The 24,887-nt window shown below is 32.7% G+C and overlaps 1 protein-coding gene across 1 annotated transcript in view; it reads right to left on the bottom strand.

The window, feature by feature from the left end:
* Window positions 1–16,067: 16,067 nt before the first annotated feature.
* LOC139493346 (uncharacterized) overlaps window positions 16,068–24,887 on the bottom strand; it is a 39,475-nt gene continuing 30,655 nt past the window's right edge. The window contains exon 5 of the mRNA XM_071281671.1: window positions 16,068–16,433. Within this exon, the coding sequence (XP_071137772.1) occupies window positions 16,413–16,433 (21 nt within the window). The 3' untranslated portion in view covers window positions 16,068–16,412. The remainder of the gene's footprint in view (window positions 16,434–24,887) is intronic.

The raw sequence follows: 24,887 nt of genomic DNA, 5'->3' as shown, positions 1-24,887 counted from the left end.
AGACTTAAACCCACATATTGTTGAAATTGTTAAATTATGGAGTCAAACTTCATAGAAAGCATTTATCATTATATATAATAGAAGTTGTAAAAGTTTTAAATATATAGAGTAAAATAATAAAGTAATCATTATTAGTAATTTATCTAATCCTACCTAGTAATGAATAGTATTTTTTTTTCAAGTAATCAGAAGTAATTTTAGTAATCATTTACTGCATTTAAGTAAAAATAAATTACTAAGTAATTTTTGAAATAGTTTTACTAAATTCAAGTAATCAATTTTTACTTAAAACTATTTGCATTACTTAAATCAAGTAAAAAAATAAATTAAGTAATTTCAAGTAATTCCTTCAGAATATTTAGTAAAACTTAGTAAAAGTAAGTAATTGTAAGTAATAGTTAGTAAATATGTAAGTAATAGAATTACTCAAAATGAGTAAAGAAAAATTACTAAGTAATGTTTTTTTTAGTGTGCATCCGTGTACTATGGACACATTCTTGTTTGTAATGTTTCGTACCAAAGACCAATCAACTTTTTTGTATTTTATGTTTGCTGATTGTACATACGAACATTCCTACTTGTCTGCTGTAACCAGAAATGAAACACAGAAATTCAAATGAATATATTCTTGTCGTCAATATTAGGAAGTTCATAAGGAAAAGAATGTTTTCTAAAACAAAGGTTTAAAAGCCATTACTTTAGGCAACATCCTTCATTATAAATCTGTTAACAAAATACCTCCCTACTTTAATGGTCAGTACTTTCCTATCATATCTTATACCTTCATGACACCTATTAAAACTAAATGTTTCAATGATAAACACGTGTTTCAGGTCTCAATATGACGACATCAAGTCAACAACTCTGGATTGTACCTGTGCTAGTTTCCTTTTCGTATGTAATATGCAGTCTAAGTATCTTTCTGTTAAGCACAAAATCATATTTAACCTGTCTATCATTCACAGAAGTATTCCCCATCAAAAACGTTAAAGAAATCACAAAGTAGATAAAAATCTCATACTTTCTAAACCAAAAAAAAAAAAACCAGTGATTTAGAAAAAGATTCCTGAAAATGACATCCTTTGTTACGTTTGCAGTAAATAAGAAGCATTACCATAGGAAACAACTGTACACCTCTTTCTTGTCGACTTGTTTCTTTATTTATAAAGGTGCTTTCATTACGAAAACAAAGATGCTAACATTATCCTTTTTCTTAACTTTCCCCTTTATGGATGACGTCCTGTCATTACATTGAATTCGCTCTCGTCGCGATATATACCCCTTTTGTGATGATGTGGCTTTAAGAAATCATCCATTAATCAATCCTGTCATTATATATTTGAAAGTTTTTCTCATCGAATCAAAGATAAAGGTTACAGCAGATACAGTTAAGTCTGCATCATATCTTGACTTTGCAAATATTGTCAGTTGAGTACAATTCGATATACAGTCAAACCTGCTCAAGAGACCACCTGTATGAAACAAAAACCTATGTAATAAGAACATTAATTTTAGATCCCTCTGTAGTACATTTCATATAAATTAAACCTTTATTAAAAGACCACCTGTCTGAATAGACCACTTCTTTGCTCTCCCTTAAATGGTCTCTTTAAACAGATTTTACTATATATGAAAAGAGTGATGTTTCAAAAGAAATACAAATACTGCGGCCTGTAAACCAAGTTGTCGGCCATTGTAACAATTAAAAAATGCTGCGTTTATAAAGAACTTAGATAGCGTCAATATCTGATCCAGCTGCAATAAGTTTTGGAGTAGAATTGTCTTTAAATGTTTTTTTCATGCAGCCAATGACACTACTACTTGTCGAATATTCGTTCAAGAATCACAAGTTAGGCACATAAAAACCATATTTTCATATGTATTCGTGCTTCGTTTTGGAATTTCAAAAATGGAACAATATGTTATTAGATCAGAAATGGAAATAGACTACATCACCACTAATCTGAAGACCTATCCGCTGAATATTATTTTCTTTGTACACTACACTACATCAAACCGAATTGTTGTTTTTGTTCTATTCGATAAAAATGATTTGCCTTTGAGTAATAGATTACTCTAGCTGTATTTAGCAAAGGATTTCAAAATTTTTGATCTTAAATGGTCTTCAGCTTCGTACTTAATTTGTCCTTTCACTTTTTTTTTTATTTGAGCGTTACTAGTGAGTCTTGAAATTACAAAACAAGCGTCTGACAAACACAATTTGAAGCCATGATGATAACAATGATAAGGTTGTTAAAAACCACTGGGTCGATACCACGGATATCGCTTTCCAAAAGGTCAGTGCTTCTGTGTAGACATGAATTTACATTGATATGGTCATACTTAATTATAAATTTTATGTTTACGAACTTTGAAATGATTGATATACTAAGGATGTTTTACCACCACAACGTATTACCATAGTTGCATTTGGCTTATACCTCCGGATTGTGGGTCTTCCATCCTCAGTAACTTCGTACTTTCTAGTGAGCCTTTGTAACTTGTTTGATTCGAACGTAATTGGTGCGTCTTTAAAAGACGAAACGTGCGTCTGGCGTTAAATATTTTAAGATTGAGATCGATGATGATATTATTTGTTAAATTTATGTATAAGAATGACTGTTAATATATAAAATTATACAAACAGAACTGATGTAGGTCACATAAACGACCTTTGATAATATACACTTATGAACGTGAAATATAGTTCATCAAAGTATCTCATGGATACGGTATAGTTTTTTGTGATTTATTCTTTCATATCATCTCCAGATTTTGGGTCTTCCATGCTCATCAACTTCGTTCTTTATAGTAGGCCCTTTTTTTTAATTTGTTTGATTCTAGCATGTCATTAAAAGTTTTAAGATTGATCGATGATGAGATTAGCTTTAAAATTTATGTACATGTATAAAGTCCTGTATAACAAATACAAGAAATTATAATTTATCCAAGTCAGAAAGTATAGCTTTGAAAGCGTTAAAAGATCAAGAGGATATTGTAATAAAACCTGCCGACAAAGTGGGCGCTGTGGTTGTCATGAATAAAACAGATTATATAGCAGAGGGGAATCGTCAACTTTCAAACTCCATTTTTTATAAACAATTGACCACAGATCTAACGCTTAATACTATTCGAAGGATCAACTCCATCCTTCAAGAGATGTTCGACAATAAGCATATAGACAATGAAACCTTTGATTGTCTCCGACCTCTTGAGAACGAAGCAAAGGCCGGACGATTCTATATGTTGCCTAAAATACATAAAACGGGCAATACAACCCTCATTCATTCAAGATACAACTGAGTATCTAAAGAAAATGGAAAGCCTCAATCCTTTACCAAGCAATACTATACTTGCATCCATGAACGTGTCTTCTTTATATACCAACATTCCACACGACGAAGGAATAGCAGCGTGTCAAGAAGCATGGAACACTCGTAGTGAAAAAAATCCTCCTACTGAGGGCCTTGTTACATTTCTGAAACTAGTACTGGAGAATAACAAATTCTCTTTCAATGAAAAACACTATCTCCAGATAAGCGGTACTAGTATGGGCACAAAAATGGCCCCGTCATATGCCAACATATTTATGGGCCAACTTGAAAAACGCCTCTTGGCTAGTGCTCCATAAATAAAGGCAACAGTAGTATACCGCTGTTCAAAACTCATAAATCCATGGACAAAAAACAAAATCGGGGTAACAAACCAAAACCGAGCGAAACGCATTAAATATAAGAGGAGAACAACGACACAACACCGAAACGCAACACACACAGAAAATCAGCCGATATCATGGTTCCGACTCATTGACGATATTGATTTCAAATGGACAGATTCACAAGAACATCTTAATGAATTTCTAGAACACTGTAACTCTTTCCACCATTCAATAAAATTTACATATGAATAATCTATGGAGAAAATAAACTTCCTCGATACTTCGAATTACATCAAGAACGGAACCACTATAACGGACCTTCATACCAAACAAACGGACAAAGTAACATCAATTCCTTTCTCCTAAAAGTTGCCTTCCTAAACACTGCTCCCGTGGTATCCCATTCAGCCAGGCATTGCGAATCAAGAGAATATACTCTACGGAAAATACGAAAAATGCTAGACTTGGACAACTTCGTAAACATCTAGTTGTTCGAGGATACAATAACTTCATCATTGATAGCGCTTTCGAAAGAGCAAACAGAACTAGTCGCCAAGAACTTATTGGGTACAAAGATAAGAATAAAGCAGCTAACAGAATACCCCTTGTACTCACTTACCATCCTGATTTTAAAAATGTGTCATCCATTGTTCAGAAGCATTGGAAAATTATAGAAAATTATTTAAATCTAAAAAAAAGTATTTTCATCACCACCAGTCATGGCCTTCAGAAGACCTAAAAACATCCGTGACAAATTAGTGACATCTGGATTATAAAAAGCAACCTACTCCATCGCCCGGTTGCTACAAACAATGTGGTCGAAGGAATTGTTTGTGTTGTAAAGCTGCCAACACAAGCAGTTTTTTCATCAGCTCCGTTACTAAACAAAATTATACCATCTACTCCAATTCCAACGTAAAACGGAGAACTCAATTTATATATTAACATGTGACACTTGAGGCATTCAGTATGTGGGAGAAACAATGGACAAATTTAATATTCGGCTCAATAACATGAGTTTAAATAACCATGTTATCGTGTCAAACGATCCATTACAATAAATTAAATATCACAAATAAATGTTTAAAAATACAAATACATTATTACACAACACGTCTGCCCTTTAACATCTTCATATTATCAGGCATCTGAATATTATTTTTTTTTTGATACAAAATAAGTGACAATGTAAAACAATTCAAACGAGAAAACTAACGGCTTATTTATGTAAAAATTGAACAAAAAAACCCACTGAATTACAGCTAGGCTCCTGACTTGGGACAGGCACATACATACAGAATGTGGCGGGGTTACAAATGTTAGCGGGATCCCAACCCCCCTAACCTGGGACAGTGGTATAACAGTACTACATAAGAACGAACTATAAAAATCAGTTGAAAAAGGCTTAACTCATCAGATGGACAGAAATACAAGTGGACGTGGAATAGCCCTGAGAATAGCCAACATTAATCCGATTATAAACGACCAAACTCGCTTTTATTACACAAAATATCCACAATAACATACAAAACAAGAACAAAAACTGGAAAACCAGAGATTATTGACAACAAAGAGAATTCAGGGATTCGAACCTAAACAGACAAGACCTAAACTTTACCTCATTAATCTTAATCATGAAACCTCGTGGCTACCAACTTATATTGTACGTTTGCCTATTATTTATATATAAAGGTACAAGCCCTGTGTGTATGTTGAACCGATGTATATCATATATTCATTTATATATATAAAATAAACATATAAATCGTAACCAATTAGTAGCCCAGAGGTTTCATCGATATGTTGAAGTCAGTAACATTTAACATAATTCATGGACGGGTTCGATTCCCAGTGAAGGCATGCAGAAATTACAAAAATTAAAGGTAAGTTTTTAAAATAATTCCATTTGTGAACAGAAATCAGTAAATTAGTCAATTCAACCTTAATGAAATTAGACATACAAAAGAAACAATAGAATATAATCTGGTGAGTCCATTTCAGCGACGATTTAGGAAGCGTTGATTCTAGAAAAAGAATCCACGGTAAATGAATAGGCTGACGTCACCACAATGGTTTAAGTGCAACATATACATTGAGCTGCTAAAGTTTCTTATCATCTACATCCGATTTCACCTGAATAGATGCATAAAGCTAGTTGGTCTAGCGAAATATTGCGTTTATTTTCATCATTTTGTTAATATTTTAAACATTCTTATATTTACATACTAAATAGTGTGTTAAAATTACATTATTAGGCAATCTATAATTTAATTTGTGTAATTGAATTAATCTCTGTACTGATTAATCCACACTCCCATATATTTGCATGTGCTGCTATTTATAGGCACTTATAAGAATGCTTGTTAATGCATAAAATTGTACAAACAGAACTAATTTACAATGTAGATAAGCGACCTTCGATAATATTAAAGTTACAAAAATGAAATAGAGTATCTCAGGGATACGTATATATATTGCAATAGATGGAATAGTATCACCAGACATATTCGAACGTCCATAACAGACAGGACGCCATGTATGCTAGCTTTATATTATCATTTAAATAAAAACAATATTAATAGATTCAATGTCTTATACAATCCAAAATAAATAATGGCATGAACATGATAATATAGTATTAATATGCACTGCCCTGATAGACTCAGAATACGACAAAATTGTTTTAATTTGAAGGTTTCGTGTTCCTTTAAAGTGTTAGTCCTTGTACACGATTCTAACAAATTATATATCAAACGAAAATTTAGAATTAGTCTGCAAGCAAAATTGTTACAATCACCTGCGAGACAATCATCATGGGTGATATGGCATAAAAAATATCCTTTTACTGAGGAAGCTTTTAAATGGATGTTAAGACTTGATTTAAATTGAAAGTCATGTGTTAAATTATTCAGTACTTGTTTAGTAGACATGCAATTGAAACTATCAATTCTTTTAAAAACCATTATCATTAATTATTGCTGTATTCTATCCATATTTCTAACTATTTCTTATCCGGAGCACTTTTATTTACAAATGACAAAAGTGAATCAATCAACGACTTATTCATCAAAGTAAGCATATTTTCTGACATTTGATGCTTTCAAAGGGCTCTTATGTATTAACCAGAACAGGAAAAGCCCGACGTAGACACAAATGATGCAACAGAAAGATATGGGACGAAGACTTGATTACAAAATGTTATGATATTCAACATACACAAAGGTATTAAAGACTATCAGACAAACAGATTTAGAATTACCGCTGGATGTTTCAGCTTAGATCGGTAATTTAATTTAGATTGAACTGGTATATTTCCTTTCCTTTACGAAGAATTATAATTACGGTTACCGTATTTAAAAGTTTAAGGAGATAAATAAAGATCAGCTTTGATATGATGATATGTAATGTGGTTATTCTTCTAACAATGACCCTTTACTTGATACGTTGGAATCAAGACTGAGAATGATCAATGCTGGATCTATACAAAAGTAAAATCACAAAAAATATTGAACTCCGAGGAACATTCAAAACGGACAGTCCCTAATCAAATGGCAAATTAAAAGCTCAAACAGATCAAACGAATGGACAAAAACTGTCATATTTCTGACTTAGTATACGCATTTCCTTATGTAGAAAATAGTGGATTGAACCTGGTTATATAACACTATACCTCACACTTGTATGACAGTCGCATCAAATTAAATGACCTCTTTAGAATGTCCATAACTTTACGGTTTCTGTGGTGTATGTTTAACAAACTATTGTTGATTTATTTGTATTGAATGGAATGTTGGAACAGACGTTGGTATTAACCATTTGACTAGATACACTTCAAAAATAATTATTGGAAATATACTTTTGGCACAGATATACCTTTCATAGGACAAAGTTATTGCGACTGAATGAACACTCATACATTTCATATACTGAACATGCTGAACATCACTGGCCATATAATGACTTCCTACAATAGTAACAGATGTATTCTATTTTCAAGATATCTAGTTACATGAAAACCAATGGAAGGACCTTCTTTTGCATTTTAAAGTCCCTTTTTTATCTTCTATTTTCTTACAGTCTATTGTAAACGATGCAATACAAAAGGAAAAAAAATGTAAGACATAAGGAAGCCAAACAAGATGAACATCAGGAGAAGATGAATTTTCATACACAGTTATAAGAAAATAATAACATAACGGTCCCAAGTCAGGAATATGACAGTTGTCATCCATCAGTTTTATGTGATTTAGCTTTTGATTTTGTTATTTGGTCAGAGAATTTAAGATTTGCCTCGGAGTTCGGTATTTTTCGGATTTATTTTTATAAGCCTTGTTTCTAAAATGAGTTTTTAGTTGTTGTCCTTCACAAATAAAAACATCCCTCAATATAAAAACTGAACCGTGAGTCTAAAACATATATGGCAATGCAAAACACATTCTACGTTTGACGTAAAATGTGAAAAAAAATTCAAAAGTGTAATGTATGTGTTTTAAGTGCTATTTTGGAATCATTTTACATTAAATATTATATCTCTTTCATCAATAACTTTGACCTTGTTTGGGTTTTGCTTTACTTCTTTTTTTAAGAGCCATACAACGTTTACCATAAGTTTTTGATTTTCAAATATTTTGAATTTATTCATTATTGGAAAAAAGTGAACCCTGTGCAGTGAGTTGGTATCATGAATATTATTTTTAAGAATAATCAAATCCATATTTAAACTGAGCATAGAACACAATAGTTAGTGTAAAAAAGCCCGTCATAAAGTAGTAAAATTAATAAGTATGTTGTGTCTTAAAATACTGCAAAATTACTGTTTGAACTCTGAAATTGTCTTATGCGTGAAACTTTACTTCACTCTGGTATAGTCTGAACCAAGCTTAAGTTACTTTGTGCACAGAGCAGAATCAATAACCTTTCGCCTATTGATGAACCATTGTGAAAAACATTCTTTCTCGACATTAACATGCCTCAAATCACATTCATCGGAATAACACTAATTGTAGGGTAAATAAGTAATTAAAACAAGACCAAGACTAAGCGTAGTAAAATATGTTAATCAAAGATTAAAATAATTTAAGAAATATTGTGTGGAATAACACAGGCCGCATATGGTAACGGTTTTGCTCATTATTGAAGGTTGTACGGTTACCTTTAGATGCTAATACCAACGTTGTTTTACAGCTGAGTTGTCTCATAGGCAATCATTCCGCAACTCCTGATACTAAATAATTCAAGAAATCTTATGTTGAATCAAATCGGCCGCAGGGAAAAAAACAGTAAACGAGGCCTGGCAAGACGATACAAACCGCCGGCATTTTTAATATTGGCAAGTAGGTGTTCTTCTGGTAACAGAAGTAACAAAGGTTCCTCTAAGCAAACTTAGAGTAATCGAGGAGCACGACCCCACACTGACGCTAGGCCATAACTTGACGAACGCTTCCTCGGTACTCGGAGGATAAAATTCAAAACTGGTAACAGTGATGAACCGACCGCTTTGGTAAACAAGAGAAAGCCGTTTATAAAAAACACAACTTCCCTGTGGTACCACAGTATAATATTTTAGCATATGGTCTAACGTAGAATTATAGGGTCATGACCCCCCTGTCATCTTGCCAGATCCCGCCAAAATGAGAAGGTCTGTACACTCTCATCCCAACGAAACGAGTTTACTACACCGTACTGAAATATAATTTATAGTCTCATCAAGTAGGAAATACTCGACGGTCCGAACTTGCAAACAACTGTAAAGCTCCCTGAACATTATTTAAGAAAACATCATAACCTTCAACTGACAAGTGCACTCCGTCAAGCCTGAAATAGACCTCTATCTTGGGCTTTTATATTTGTATGGCAAATTACAAGGCCATGATTTAATTCTTCTTGAACATATTGAACAATTGCCTTAACTCGTTTACGAGTCGAATTGATAGCCACCTGATTGTCTGACAAGTGTCAGTATCTTCGAGGCAAAATTTCACTCCACACCAAGGAGATATTTTGCAATAACACATGTGATTGCACAATGTCCAACTTTATTTGCTCAATAAGCTTTTTTCCTTTGATTAAACCCAAAACTTAGAACCCAAATGGATGATCAAAATTTGTGGAGATGGATAACATCTCCACTTCTGACCGCCCAACATACAAAAGATGATCCCATGACCAAAACTTGACGGGATTTTACAATGACAAAATTTGTAATGTTCTGTTAAAACCTTTACAAAACATATCAAAATATAGCTTCGAAGATCTTCGTATCTATAAATTTATCAAATCCGAATGTAACTAGTGAATGCATCAACCTAAACCAAACTTCCCGTCCCCACTAAATTTCTGAATCCGAAGACCCCATTCTGCTATACTGGGATGCTCCGCCTATTCTAAACAATTGTGAATGAATGCGGTCTTTACCGCCACAAAATAAAGGGGGTTTCATAAGTATAGAAATAACATGAAAACGAGTCAATGGAGACCAATTAAAATGTTAAAACAAGGGTTTGTCAGAAACAGGGTATCTTATTCCCCAAAAGGCACGCAACAGCTCACAGGACGAAGATTTGCTTCCCTTTGAGGAATAACCAAAGTCGCTGAAGTACCTCTCTGGTCAGCTTTCGAACTGCAAATCTTCAAATGCAATTCATATTTTTTATTTGAAAATTTCAATGACAGATTATTAAAGAAAATTGGTGGGCTCCGATATATGTACTCGTATCGGCCGTGGTCTCACCTATCCTAAATAAAGCAAAAATTGCAAGACTAAATGCAGAAGCGAACAGACAAGATTCATGATAGGAGCAAACTAATGGTAGTGATCGTATAATTTTGTGCAAAATTTCTAAAGAAACAGGAGCGCGAATATGTGATAATTTGGGACTCTTCCTTCGAACTCCGTCTGACATTTAGAAACTACATGTAATGTCAGTTATACCTAAAAATTTATGATTTATGGCTAATCCCGGATAAGTATCATGTATGTATTGATTGTAGATGATGTTAATCCAGAATACGATAAGTAAGCTATAAAACATGTGAACACAACAATTTGTATAGGCCATGATATATTTAAGTCATATTCCTTGCTGATTGATAATTCGAGGAGGGATGAGAATTATTGCTCATGACTACAGATTGATTGACATTTCCCGTCACCACGCACAAAACCCACAATTCCTGATCAATGACGCCCCAGGAAGATGATAGAAAGCGCTCTTTATTTAGTCGGTACTGATCATCGTACACGGCCCAACTATGATTGGTACCCCTAGACGACGCTAATCGAATGCTTTGCATATATTTCAAATACTCTTGGGCTTTCATAGGCCATTTTTCTAATAATACAAATCATAAAGACCGAAGTCCAAAGTTCTATATTGTTAAAAAAATCTGGTTTCTTATTAACCACAGTTTCAAAACAAAATCACCATCCAAAGTGGAATCAGACCCCAAAAATGCAGCAGATTTTAGCAATAAACCTAAATGAATAAACTCACCTCGCCAAATTTTCTCCTTAATTTTTAATGGAATATGAGCCCCAATCGGATCAAATATGCTAGGGATGCTTTCCGGGATGTGGTTAACTAGGGAAATTTCATTACTAGCCGAGTGCGTGCCTGTAATTAGCGACTGGGACCTTCTTCTATGATAAAAGGGGGGTGAATTTTGGTCCCCTGTATGCGTATACATACCATGACTATCCTGAATCGATGGGACCAACTCGACTTGGGAAACTATACTAGAAACATTATCGGCTGCTCTTCTGTTGATTGTTGTGGTGACATCGTACAATTCAGGTCGCTCAAAATCTGTACTCGACCTCGGAACTTTCGAAGATGACGGTCCAGGAATGGCTACTGTCACAGGGTCGAACTCCGCACGGTCACTTTGGTTTTGGTTGGAGGCAATAATCTCGTCTCCGCTTACATTTACCATAACTTGAGTTGAATGACTACCCGCCGCAATAATGTTTTGATTCCCACGAGGAGCCATAACTCTTTTTGGATCAGAATGCACATGACTTTTACTAACATTTGGTCTTTTATTACGCTTACAAGTAGCATTTTTCTCTGCATCAGATCGTAAACCATTAAGCGGTTGCCTATTTTTATTCTGAGGTTTCATCCGTGTTGAGGATGGAACTGGATTTTACAAAAACAATTTTGAACAAGCTTCCCGTTCAAACGTTAGAAAATTGAGAAGTGACGTCACAATACGGTAACGTCACGTGACAGACACGGTCAAAGTTCAGAATGCAAAGACAAAAAGGGGGACTCGAAAATAAAAGCGGAATTTTAATTTTATTAAACCTGTATTATCAGTAAACCGATAAACATTATTATTAATATATATTGTATAACAGAAGAAATCCAAAAACACTCTCCATTTCTGAAAATAATGGAGAGAAGGTCCACATGTCTACTTTTTGAAGGGAATCAATAGCTATCTGAAACAAGGTAACTTCGAATACACCTTGGTGTTTTATTTCATTTTCGAAAGGTTTCTCTTTCAATTTATTTCCCTCCTTGTAACCAATGCACCCGAATCATTTTGTAAAGGTCAAGCTCATAATACATTCTCGAACATCTGTGATATGCTGTAGGATGTTTCTACACATAATAGATGTATGCATGACCTCAAGATTTTCTTTTAAAATTCTCGAAATTCAAGGTATTTGGACTTTTTTGGTACGGAAATTAAGAAAGGGGTGTACTTGAATATAAGAAAAAGAATGGTAGGTAGACTGTTTTCCCCTCTCACTTGCTATACAGTTAAACAGAATTTGTATTACTCCAGTTCATGGTCCTCAATGAAATAAAACAGATTCGTTTAGTGTTGTCAAATATTTAGTCAATACCGGGAAGTTGTCAGGCAGGGGCATCGTTTCATACAGACAGCGCAACAATTTCAAGTTGTACTCCAACATAATAGTTTGTCAAATCTAAATTATGTGGAATTATACCCATTGAAATGGCAGAGCATATGGGGCATTGTCCATATCTAGTTTTTATCAATTTCTTAATGACTGTGTTGGTTCTACCAGTTAGAATTTTGACCATAATCGACCCTGAAAATTCAAAATTTCTGGGAACGATAGTTTAATGAATTTTGTAATTTATTAGATGACAGTTCATGAGCAAGCCGCTATAGCCTTTGGCATTTGTATAACCACTTATAAAATAAGTTTAAAGACGAAAAAACACGAGTGTCAAAATAAGACCATTATAATCTCCTGTTAAAATGATCTTCGTTCCTGCATATTCCTTCACGGAAACAAGCATTGATTGACTCAAAATCTTAAAAATTTTCTTCATCATATTTAGAATACAATTTTTGATATGTAGATAAAGACACATGTTCGCGTCTAGCTTTCGCTATCACCGTTCCTCATATATTAAACGACTTATAATGATATGATAGCAGTTGTATAATTGTCCTGAGTCTACCAAATGATTTACGAAACTTATTCTAAATACTTATATCTTTTGTTTTTGTCTGACGATATCTGTACGTGTTTTCAACCAACAGTAGATGGTCTTATGGGAACCAACTGTTCTCCTCTACTTGATGTTTTATTCCGCTATTCTTACGAGGCACATTTTTTACGGGAGCGTTTCGTCAACATAGAAAGAATCTATCAGTATCCTAAAACATTACCTTTCGCGTTATAAATTATTCTTTCTTTTATAATTCAAAAATCAGTGACATTGTTACATTGGACTCGAAATTTAAAAAAGCCCACACAAACAACCCAGTTTGATTCGTATACGGACTCGCAACGAACAATATATGGTGTGGTCGATTGACAGCTACATTATGAAACAACAGATTCCTTAATGTTCCCATTGAGAAATATCTATTTCTGGGTAACACCTAATATGTCTTCCAGTTGCATGTTTTCTAGCTGAGACAATATTACAGTGCTTCCTTACTAGGATTTCCTTGATACAAGATTACTATGTATAACATGTATCAGGAAGAATATGGTATCACTGAAGTCATCTCTTTGAATATTAAACCGACGCATCAAGAGTTGGTTGACTGTTTTTGAAATATCGTATTGTAATCAATATATCATTTTGACTTTGTAAAGAGCGATTGACACCTGAAAATTACAAGTTCTATCCTACTTCTGTTCAACATGTGCAAGGCCAAGGTCCATATTGACCGCAGTGCTTGTCTTCTGGTAACTGAATACATCTTTGTATGAAACTTGGTGTTGATGGTAGGTCGTGTAAAGGTTCCTTCTACTTACATGTGTTAGACTTGGGTTGTTTAAAAGCTTAAAATGATTTTAGACACTTGTATAAAGGCATAACTTAAAGTAATTGCATTTCAGCCTCTCTATTATTGTTTCACAACCGACCAAAAGTATGTTTTATTCGTTGTAGCAACCATTTGATCGTTCTTTCGAGTTTTATATCTATAAACGAATTTAACCAATTGCCTTATTTTTTACTCTTTATTATAAGTGCAATTGATTGTTGACTATTTTTGTCCTTTCGAATTCGATTTTATTTCAAAGTTGAGACACAGTATTGCCTGTCCCTTTCCAACATGTTTATTTGTTTGCTTGCTCCAGGCATGATGTATTTTCTTTCTGTATTTGTCACAAAGTCTTGTTTGAGAACGAATGGCCATGGGTTATTTAAAATAAGTGATCGTACAACAGTTTACAGGAATTTGTTTTACTATGAAATCGACATAGCTCCAAATAATATTAAAACTTCCGGGCTATCCCCGATCTAATTGTGGCTTATTACTTTTTATAAATTTTTATTGCTTATTGCGAGTGTTTTAAATATGATAAACTAATTCGGTGATGTTAGAACGGATTAAATTCTGTCGGTAACCACACACTTAAAGATTTCAAATGTATTTATTGGACTTTTACCACTTAAGGGGGTAGACCTTGGTTCAGGGAGATAACTCTTTAAATCAGTTAAGCGTTTGTAAAAGTCAAGTTCATCAATGTATTTTAAGCATTCACCTGAAACAGATTGAAAATAATCTATGTAACCTAGAAGCTTAGAATATATTTTTGGAAATGGTTGACACAAACTTACTAGTGATTTTAAGAGTTATTTCCCTTAACCTAGGTCTACCTCCTTAAACATGTTTTGTAAGGATAAAATTGAGAATGGTAATGGTGAAAGTGTCAAGAGAGACAACACTCCGATCAAAGAACAGAAAATATCCCAAGGTAGTCAATTGGTATTCAACACAACAGAAAAATCCTTCTACTGACAACTATTTCAAGTAACGAAGATCTGCTTATTTTATATGAGCAAAGCCTGAACCTGGTGTTATCGCGCTTAACCTCTCACTTGTATGACAGTCGCATCAAATTCCGTTATTTTTACAACGATGTGTGAACAAAACAGACATAATCGGTACAATAGTCAAAATATAGTTACAGCAGTCATTACTGTGTTACAATCTCAAAACAAACAAACATTTACAAAAAAGCACAAAAAGCATCTATTAAATGAAGTAACAGATTCATTTTTTCGCGTGTTTGGCGTCAGAAATGTAAACGTCACATAAGAAGATATTTTGTCGTTCAACAAGTATATTCAAAACAATTGTAATTTTACATGGGGAATGGTGGTATACAGGGTTGAAAAATCAAAAGTTATGTTAGAATTAATTACAGAAATAGACCGCCTTTAGAATTTTTAAGAATCCATATGTGGTTAATACCACTACGTGAGTAAAACAATTTAGTCGTTTGTCTTTGTATTATCGAATTTATCATAGAGTAATAACATAATAACGGGATCTTTAAAGTACAGAGTCACGTAATAAGAACCAAAGAAACACAAAAGTCGCATATACAAAACACACCAGCAAAAATGAAAGATAATACAAACACATTGACGGGATGTATAAGTACCGAGCCACGTCAAATGGATATCACTTAAAACAGACCAAAAGTAATATTAATAATTGAACAAGAACAAATAAAAGAACAATATAACACGTAGTTAAGATGATAAACAACGTCAGTACGCAGAATTTATACATCAAGACCATCATGTATTATTTGTGAAGTTGAGTTTCTCGCTACATTGAAGACCCAATGGGTGGCCTTCGGCTGTTGTCAGCTCGATTGTCGGGTTGTTGTCGCTTTGACACATTCCCCATTTCCTTTCTAAATTTTATTGATACGGAATATTTATCAACTATATCATTTGTCAATTATATTATTGACTTTAGAACGCCAAATACTAAAAAAAAAGGCATTTTTCAAAATATCTGTACTTTTATCTTTACTTTGACAAAGGTTATTTTGCATCTCCAGATTTAGACCATTACTTTGTTTTATTAATATAATCTGACGCTGACTAACGATGTAAAATTGCATTAGTCTTATTTGTCTGACACCAAGGAAAATATACAGTAAGTTATGTTTTAACATTTTGAAAAAGCGGCTTTTATTCAAAATCCAGTAACAATCTAGAAGTTGACATATTTACTATACAGTCGTGAAAAATAATGATTTATTGGTAAAACAGGACAAAAATAAATTCAATATACGTTTTGACTTTCATCTGTTACAGTTGTACAATCCCATGCCATTTTATCTGAGGTAAGAAATAAAATATTCAATGATCAAGTTAATGTGTGATTCATATTTCAGATGAAAACAACATAGATATCAAGTTTTAGATCCTCTCTATGAATTATGAACAATTTAACTGTAAAAATCCATATCACAAGTTTAACAGGTGCTTGACGCAATTAGTGTTTCTTCTCAATACCATTCTTCATAGCCCTGTAAAAAAAGAACAATTCATTTTAAAAAATGACTTTGCAACCATAGATTGAATCAAATAAGTTCTACAAATAAATAACTCAACATAACCATCATTTAAGAAGTTAGCAATATCCTTTAACTCTACTTTCCGCTATATAGATGATGTTCTTTCCCTAAATAATTCAAAATTTGGTGACTATGTCGAACGCATCTATCCCATTGAACTAGAGATAAAGGATACAGCAGATACAGTTAAGTCGGCCTCATATCTTGACTTACATCTAGAAATTGACAATGAGGGTCGATTGAAAACAAAACTTTACGACAAAAGAGATGATTGTTTGTCTATTTGTCTTTTTCAATTTTAGCCATGGCGTTGTCAGTTTATTTTCGACGTATGAGTTTGACTGTCCCTCTGGTATCTTCCGTCCCTCTTTTACAGAAGTGATTGGCATTCAATGTTTATGATCACCCATGCAAGTGTCTTTGGAGTTTTTTTTTAATTTCCAATAGAGAGACAGAAATATAAGCATACAGAGAAGACCGCTGATCTCTGTTATTGTCATACCTACAATGATGAACAAAATATACCATATGTTGTATAAATTAAAAGTACGTACAAACTATACAAGCAACCTTTGTATTGTAATCATATTCTACAAACTATTTAAGCTGTATTAACTTATTATTTCTTTTTTAAAATAATCAATTAATTAGCAAATAAAAAAGAAATTATAAAAAACAAGAACACAAACATCACCAATATTAATAGAAGTGGCTGTAGATTCGTAATCAGGTTTTGAAAGATAGAACTGCCCATTGAGAACAAAATTATTGTTTACTATTTCATGCCTTGTGTACTAATCTTGAAAGACAATAACAATCAAAACCAAGGAATAAACAAAGACTCACAAATCCAAAGGACATTTACATCAACAGTTATAAATAGTAATTAAAAAACAACACGAGCTTCACTAAAAACCGGGAGTGAAATCAGGTGCTGAAAATAAGATAGATATAAAATAACTGTAAACAGTAAGGGTGGCAATCTTTAAATAACTCCTTATCAAGGTTACCGTTATTGTTCATAAATATAAAAAAATCACCCTGGTGATCTGGTTGAAACTTATGGGAAATCTTTATAAGTTTAGGAAAGATTACTGTCACTACAACTAATGATTTCAATCTATCAAAATTGTTATAGGTAAGCGACTCAGGTTATGGGATTATCTTGTATATGCTCGGATTCTGATGTATAAAGTTTGCACCAATTATGAACAGACAGCATGTACCAAGTCAGGAATATGACAGTTGTTTCAATTCTTTTCATCTGTTTGAGGTTTTTATTTTGCCATATGATACTTTCCATCTTGAATTTTCCTTGGAATTATATTTGCTTCTTTACTTTATGTGTTTGAATCAGTTCGGATGTATACATGTTCATTTTACTTTTAATAACTGGATTGCACACGTAGAATGATGACTATCAGAACCAAATACTAGAAGTCAATGGACATGCAATATTTCAATACAGTTGAAACATTTGTTTTTGTTTCAAAATTTAAAATAGAGGTATAAACAGATTAAAATTTCCCGTCATGATTTTTTTTGTAGTTGATTCAATCAATCTTATAATATGGGCACCCTTACCTATTATAAAACAAATAATCATTAATTCAATTACTAATGTTTAACAGTATGCTTGCAAATCATTTAGTGATTGGCGCGCAAGAGTGCGAGATGTTTTGCACATTAATAAGCCTTGACGTCATAAAAAAATATAGAGACGGCTTGCAATTCCCTTCGTGCTAATTGAGAACTAATTTTGATCTTTAAAACTAATTTATAGGACTACAATTTTATAAAAGTAATGGCACTAATTACAGTAAAATTGCAAAATCAATGGAGTTTCTCGTCTTCCCCACCACAGTGTGTCAATCTTATATTGTATTTTCATGTCGCTTTTGATGTAGAGATTGAAATGCAAATTATCAAATTCATTTTTAATCATTTTATAAAAAAGAGAAGCAAAAGAAGTATTGGGAATCAATGTTCATCATATTAATCAAAGGCAAATATATTAAAATTTACATGAATTGATGAATTTGGAATTATCAAAGGGTAAACCATCATTAAAGATATAACAACAATTACAAAAATAGCTTACCAATCATTCAAGTTATAATGGTTTTGATATATTTGTGTAAGACAGGATCGTTTTTACCATTATTATTCACCCTAACAAACTCATTAAGAGGAAAGATCAAAGCATTGATATGTATTATTACTATAGATAATAGATAATATAAAGCAGAAAGGAATATTTGTAGCATTCTACATAAACAAAGACTTCCCATTTCTTAAAGTTTATACCACTTTCGAAGTATCTTTCTTATTCACTGGACTTTTTTTATCCAATTATTTCAAACACGAAACTGAGATAGCTAAGGAGCAATAAGGTTTACAGAATGAGTCATATAAATGGTTATAAATACATGATAAAAACTGCACAATTAATACTGCCTGCAACTAGTCGATAAACGAATAATACATGTAACATGTAATTTTCTATGAATGCATTAAGCAAGGAAGCTTTAAGTAAATAAGGTGATAAACGCTAATTTTGATAGTTTCTTTGCAAGAAACTCAGCAACATTTAGTATTTCATGAGAATTAAATTACATTAACGTTATTATAACATCTTCCATATCCAAAGGCGTTAACTATTCAACGTCGCATTTTGATGACTTTGTAACCGAATCGATGTTATATACAACCTATGAATAAAAAGTTATGTGGGTGGTTGTATTAACCAAATACATAAAACCTAAAAGACATCGATCTATGTGTTTAAAGTGAGATAACAAAAACACTGAACTCAAAGGAAATTTCAAAACGGAAAGTACTTATCAAATGGCAAAATCAAAATCTAAAACGTGTATGCGTAACATTACTAACGCGAGGGTACCCAAATGGTGTTTATTTTGTAAACCTATACTTCTTTTAAACTGTATAGTTATTCCAATATGATTTTGAATCCGTATTGAGTCATAGAAAAATGGACTTGAACCCACCCCAAACGATCTATGACTCTGTAATATCGAGAACCCAAATTACATCTATGCTTAAATTCATATTCTTAGAAATCGAATAACTGATGTTTTGTGTTATTCTTCAAATATAAAGAACAGTTTGACATTAGTCAATGCTTGACATTCTTTCTTTTAGAAAGGATGCTTGTAACATATTGTGTTTGCTCTTTTTTAACAGATGACTTTTTGTGAAGGTCGTATGACGACGTTTCCGTTGATTTTACTTTTTCAGTGAATGGTTGATATTTACTGTGTATGTTTTTTGTATATCTAAACATTCTTACCTATGTTGAAAGATGTGTATAGTGTCAAATCATAGAATTACAAATAGTTTAAAGTCTTAACGAAAACTTGTAAGATTGCCGCAGCTAATGTTGTTGAATATGGGCAATTTGGGTACTCGATGTATTTTGGATACTGTGACGTTATGCGTTGCAAGATCTCAGTATTATGATCATTTATCAAATGGATGTGTATGTATTCAATTATTGAATAAAAATTCAAGAAATACAAAAGACTAGCATAACTGTTTCTGTACATGTGATCCAAATGCTTTGGTTATAACACAGGAACACCGATTTAGATTCGTGTGTTCAAAATACAATATATTCCAGAAAACAAGTCTAATCATCGATACTGGAATTGACAATGTTATTCATATTTTCAGGCCTAGTCATGTTATCAATAAGATATATTTGTCAGAGTATGACGTTTTGATTTCATTACGTGAGATAAGGGAGAATTACTTAAAATCACGCAATAGAAGTCGTACAATGGTTCCAAATCCAGTTATATTAGTGTTGATATAACCAGGGAATCACTGATAAAATAGAAAACTGGAGTCAACATGCATTAATGAATATTCTGATTAAAAAACAAATTCTCGTTTATTTGCGAAATCTCTCTTATACAGGAATGGTTAATAATGAATACGATCCCTAGTATTTCAAACTAGCAATAAATGTATCTCCTATTGGAAATCGGTTTATTGTATTAGAGCTGTAATTCACAACTCTTCGTCATTCTAAAAACTATTCTGGTCATCAAGTTAATACCACTCAAACTGCTAATTAGCCTTTTTGAGAATAAAATTAAATACAATGGCACGTTTCTCTACTTTGGAAACAGTTATTCCCTTCAAGACACACCTTATATGTCACATTCTAAGTAATGTCATTAGTCGTAATTTATTTAATATAGTTAAGGCTTATACATGTATGTCTGAACCACAGAGACATTTTTCTCTTTAATTATTCCTACACTTAATTAAACGATATGTTGGTTAAATTTATATAACTCAGACTCAATACGTATCAAACGAAAAATCAAGCGAAGAACAAGGTTCCAGTATATATTGTCGTCTTTGTAAAATATCATCAGAAATTGCGGGTTGTTATCTGTACATTGAAAACCGATAAAAATCACCCAGATCAAAATGTAATATAGCATTTACAATACCCCATCCCTTAAAGCAGAATATGTGTATGTGTGTTTCAATTAGGTCAAATAAAGTTTCCACAAATTAAAGATTAACAATGTTTGACCACAACGTTTAAGACTAATGAAGTAATGTGTCGTTAAACTTGAATGTTAAGCGACATCCCATAATATAAAAGTAGAGGGACGAAGAACCATGGCCAATGAGGCTTCTATCCACCAAAGTCTAAAGGACGTTGATGTTATCAACTATATGTAATATCGCACCAATGAACAAAACCCTAACCGTATAGTACGTTTTGAAAGGCAAACTAAAACTAAACAAGAAACAATTCCTTGCTTTCGATAGCCTTATGTGGCGTGGTAAAACAAGAAATCATATTTACCCAATCACGTACTACCTGTATTCTATGAGAACTTTCATGAACAGGGTACACTATTTTAGTATATAATAATCGGCTACAGAAGAGAGGCGCCGATACCAGAGGGACATTAATTGAAACGCATCAGTCGAATAAAAACTGACAACGATATTGCAAAAAATTTAAAAAGATCAAAAGACAAACAAAAGTCTTACAAATATAACAAGAGAATAAAAAAAAAACCTTAGCAACACTAAACCCACCCAAGAGGGTAAAACTAGATTCTCCGGACGGGTAAACATATCCTGCTCATCATGTTGCATCCTTCGTTCTTTTAATATAAGTACAAACTCGGTGAGAGGTCTTAATCAGTAGGTATCATTCGATTGAAAGAGGACGGGCTTTTTTCTAGTAGAAGGCAGCACAACATTTACCTTAATCAAAGAGTATCTAGTACCAACAAATTAATTCGCAGCTGAATAATTCATTATAATGTACACCTTTGTTCTATTTCTACACGTTATCACAAGAACTGAGGAAAATTGTTTTTTTATTCATAATCAGTGACATTGTTTTAAACCGATAATAAAAATAACCATGGTGATATTCATTTTACTAATACCTATACTGTGTATAATAAAGAATGTTCTCTTTGTAATTTGAATTATGTCTGGGAATCCGATTAACCCTTAACGACCACCAGAACGATCAACTATCTAGTATTAACAGTCTCCACAGACGCAATTTTCTTTATTATCACTTCAAACAACCTACAAAACTGGTGGTCTCTAAAAAAAAATGAGTCTTATAGAAAAATAATACTCCGAGTATTCTAGAGAGTACATGCAGACAAAGCTTTAGGAAAAATTACGGTACAAAGGATAAGGCTATCATCGTTTATGTTACACAATATCTCTGAATGAAAGGAACGAACTGTGCTTAAGCTTTAGAAGTATACATATAATTATTTTCATCACCTTTTATATCAATACCGCGACAGCTTTATATTAAAAATTATAAAAGGTTAGGAAGATCCGAAACAACCATTTATTTCCCCTGACAGAGTTGTTTTTTTCTTAACGTAGTTTTTATATAGACATATCGAAATATTCATACTGTACAAACTTTTATATTTTGTTATTAATTTACATTGATAATATTCTTTTCCTCTTTCACAATGGTAAATATACAAAATATATAATCAAGTATGACTCTCTATATTGTAATCAATATCTAACTCTTTATTGATAGAGTTTACAGATGATATACATAATAAAGAAAGGAGTAGGTCCGGTAAGAGCCGATTTCGGCCTCAATTTTCAAGTCCATCTAGCGACAGATTTTAGACACTTTCTAAAAAGTAAAATCACAAAAATACTGAACTTAGAGGAAGATCAATTGGGAAAGTCCATAATCACATGGCAAAATCAAATAACAAAACGCATCAAAGACGAATGGACAAAAACTGTCATATTCCTGGCTTGGTACAGGCATTTTCAAATGTAGAAAATGGTGGATTAAACCTGGTTCTATAGCGCTAACCCTCTCACTTTAATGACAGTCTCATCAATTTCCGATATATTTACATTGATGCGTTAAATAAACAGACACAATAAATATAATAGTCAAAATATGGGTACATCAGTCATCATCGTTTAACAATTTTAGAAGGAACAATTTAACAGAACACTTAAGAGTCTATTTCAATTGATTTAATTAGTTTATGGGAAAGATTTTAACTTATTAAGTCATTACAAACGCTCCAATTCAAGCTTAAATATGAAAAATCTATCAAATATGCCAAAAATCGTCACTTTTCAGATGGTTTTTGTCTAAAATGAAAGTGGCCGCATCCGTGTTCATCCTCAACCTTTATATATATTATGTATTATCATCAAATACAACTTACATTTCAATATTATGAATGAACACGAATGCGGCCACTTTCATTTAAGACGGAAACCGTCTAAAATTTAACTAAAATGCTACAATTGTGAAGATTTCAGTAATTTAGCATGACTTAATAATGCTAGTACCCGAGACATGTGCATTGTATTGTCAAAAACAGCCCATATTTATGTAGCAGAAACATTCTACTTTTCAATAAATATCTAAACGATTACATTTTCACAATTTTCTAAAACTGCTATATTTTGGGGCCAACCTACTCCTTTGAAACAAAACAACATAATTATAATACTTATGAGAATGTATTCAATTCAATAAACATAAATTCGATGCACATATTAACAAAAATGACCGATTGGACGTTTAAAGAGAATACATTTCCGTTAAAAGAATGACATCAGTCGTAATCGATAGGTATAAGTCACGGGCTTCATCATACGATGATATTCCATTTGCAAACTACGTTGTTAATAATTTAAAAGTTATAATGTAAGTTAAGGTCAATCTGCAGATAAATTCAGAATAAATAATGTACAGTTAGAACTGCTATAAACTGGCGTCAGACAAATTGATGAATACTTCAACTTGTTATTTATTGTACCTTCACCAAACCCCTTGCATATGCAAGATATACCAAAAGTATAATAATAGATGAGACCTTCGCCATAAACATGATAAAGGATGTAAAAGTCAAACCTTTTGTCGATTGCTCTTGTCAACGTTTATCGTTCGATACAAATAAAGGCATTTACCTCGATGTGATAACCATTCTTACGCAACAACATCTACCTAAGATTTTGATCAAAGACCTAACACATCAAAACCCGAACCTTTGAACTGGAAAAAGAGAATGAGGTTAACATATATGGATGAGGTTAACATATATGAATGTAGTTGATGGCGATGTTAGAAATTAGGTTACGGGCTAAACAAATCGAAGTTAAATATAATTTTGGAGCAAACTTTGTTTGTTAGTGTATCTCTACAATCTACAGTGCATTATTATTTATAACCCTTTGAAGGAGTTTCAGGTAGTCGACGATTGTCTGCTCAAAATAGCAGAACACTTGGTTTTAATTGAGAAAGTGTATACTATATACTATATGTACTATCAAAGACATTTTTTTTTATCAATTTCTGTGTGAAATGTCACCTTTTTGTTAGCGTTTCTGTTGGATTAATTTGGATTTCTATTTGATTTTTTTTCAGTTGTGATGTATGTTTACACACATTTTTGGGGGTCAAATCCTGATTATTGGGATCTTTTCTGTCTGTCTTGGGTTGCTCACCTACTGCTGTCAATATAACGAAACTTTAAACAGCAGGAATACAGGGCGGTTTGGTTAGCTATATAATCAGATTTCGGAAAATGCCGTTTCCAAGTCAGGAATATGGCACTTTTTCACCTTGTTGCATCGATTGATAGCGTTACAATATTCTAGTTTTTATTAGCATCCCGTTTTGAACTCTATTTTACAGCAAATAAATTTTGAATCTCACCAATCAACAACACCATTAATGCAGAGGAGTTTTTAAATCCGTTCTCTTCTAAGTGTGTTATAATATAACAATGAACGACATTCTTGATAATGTCGACTTAAACTTTACAATAATTCTTATGAAGGACGATATAATCTGATAATATATGAATAGCTCGTAACGATGTTTAACTA

The sequence above is a fragment of the Mytilus edulis genome, chromosome 10, assembly GCF_963676685.1.
Source record: "Mytilus edulis chromosome 10, xbMytEdul2.2, whole genome shotgun sequence".
NCBI lineage: Eukaryota > Metazoa > Mollusca > Bivalvia > Mytilida > Mytilidae > Mytilus > Mytilus edulis.
Note: the sequence above shows the minus strand (reverse complement) of the source record. Positions and strands in the feature narration are given on the sequence as shown.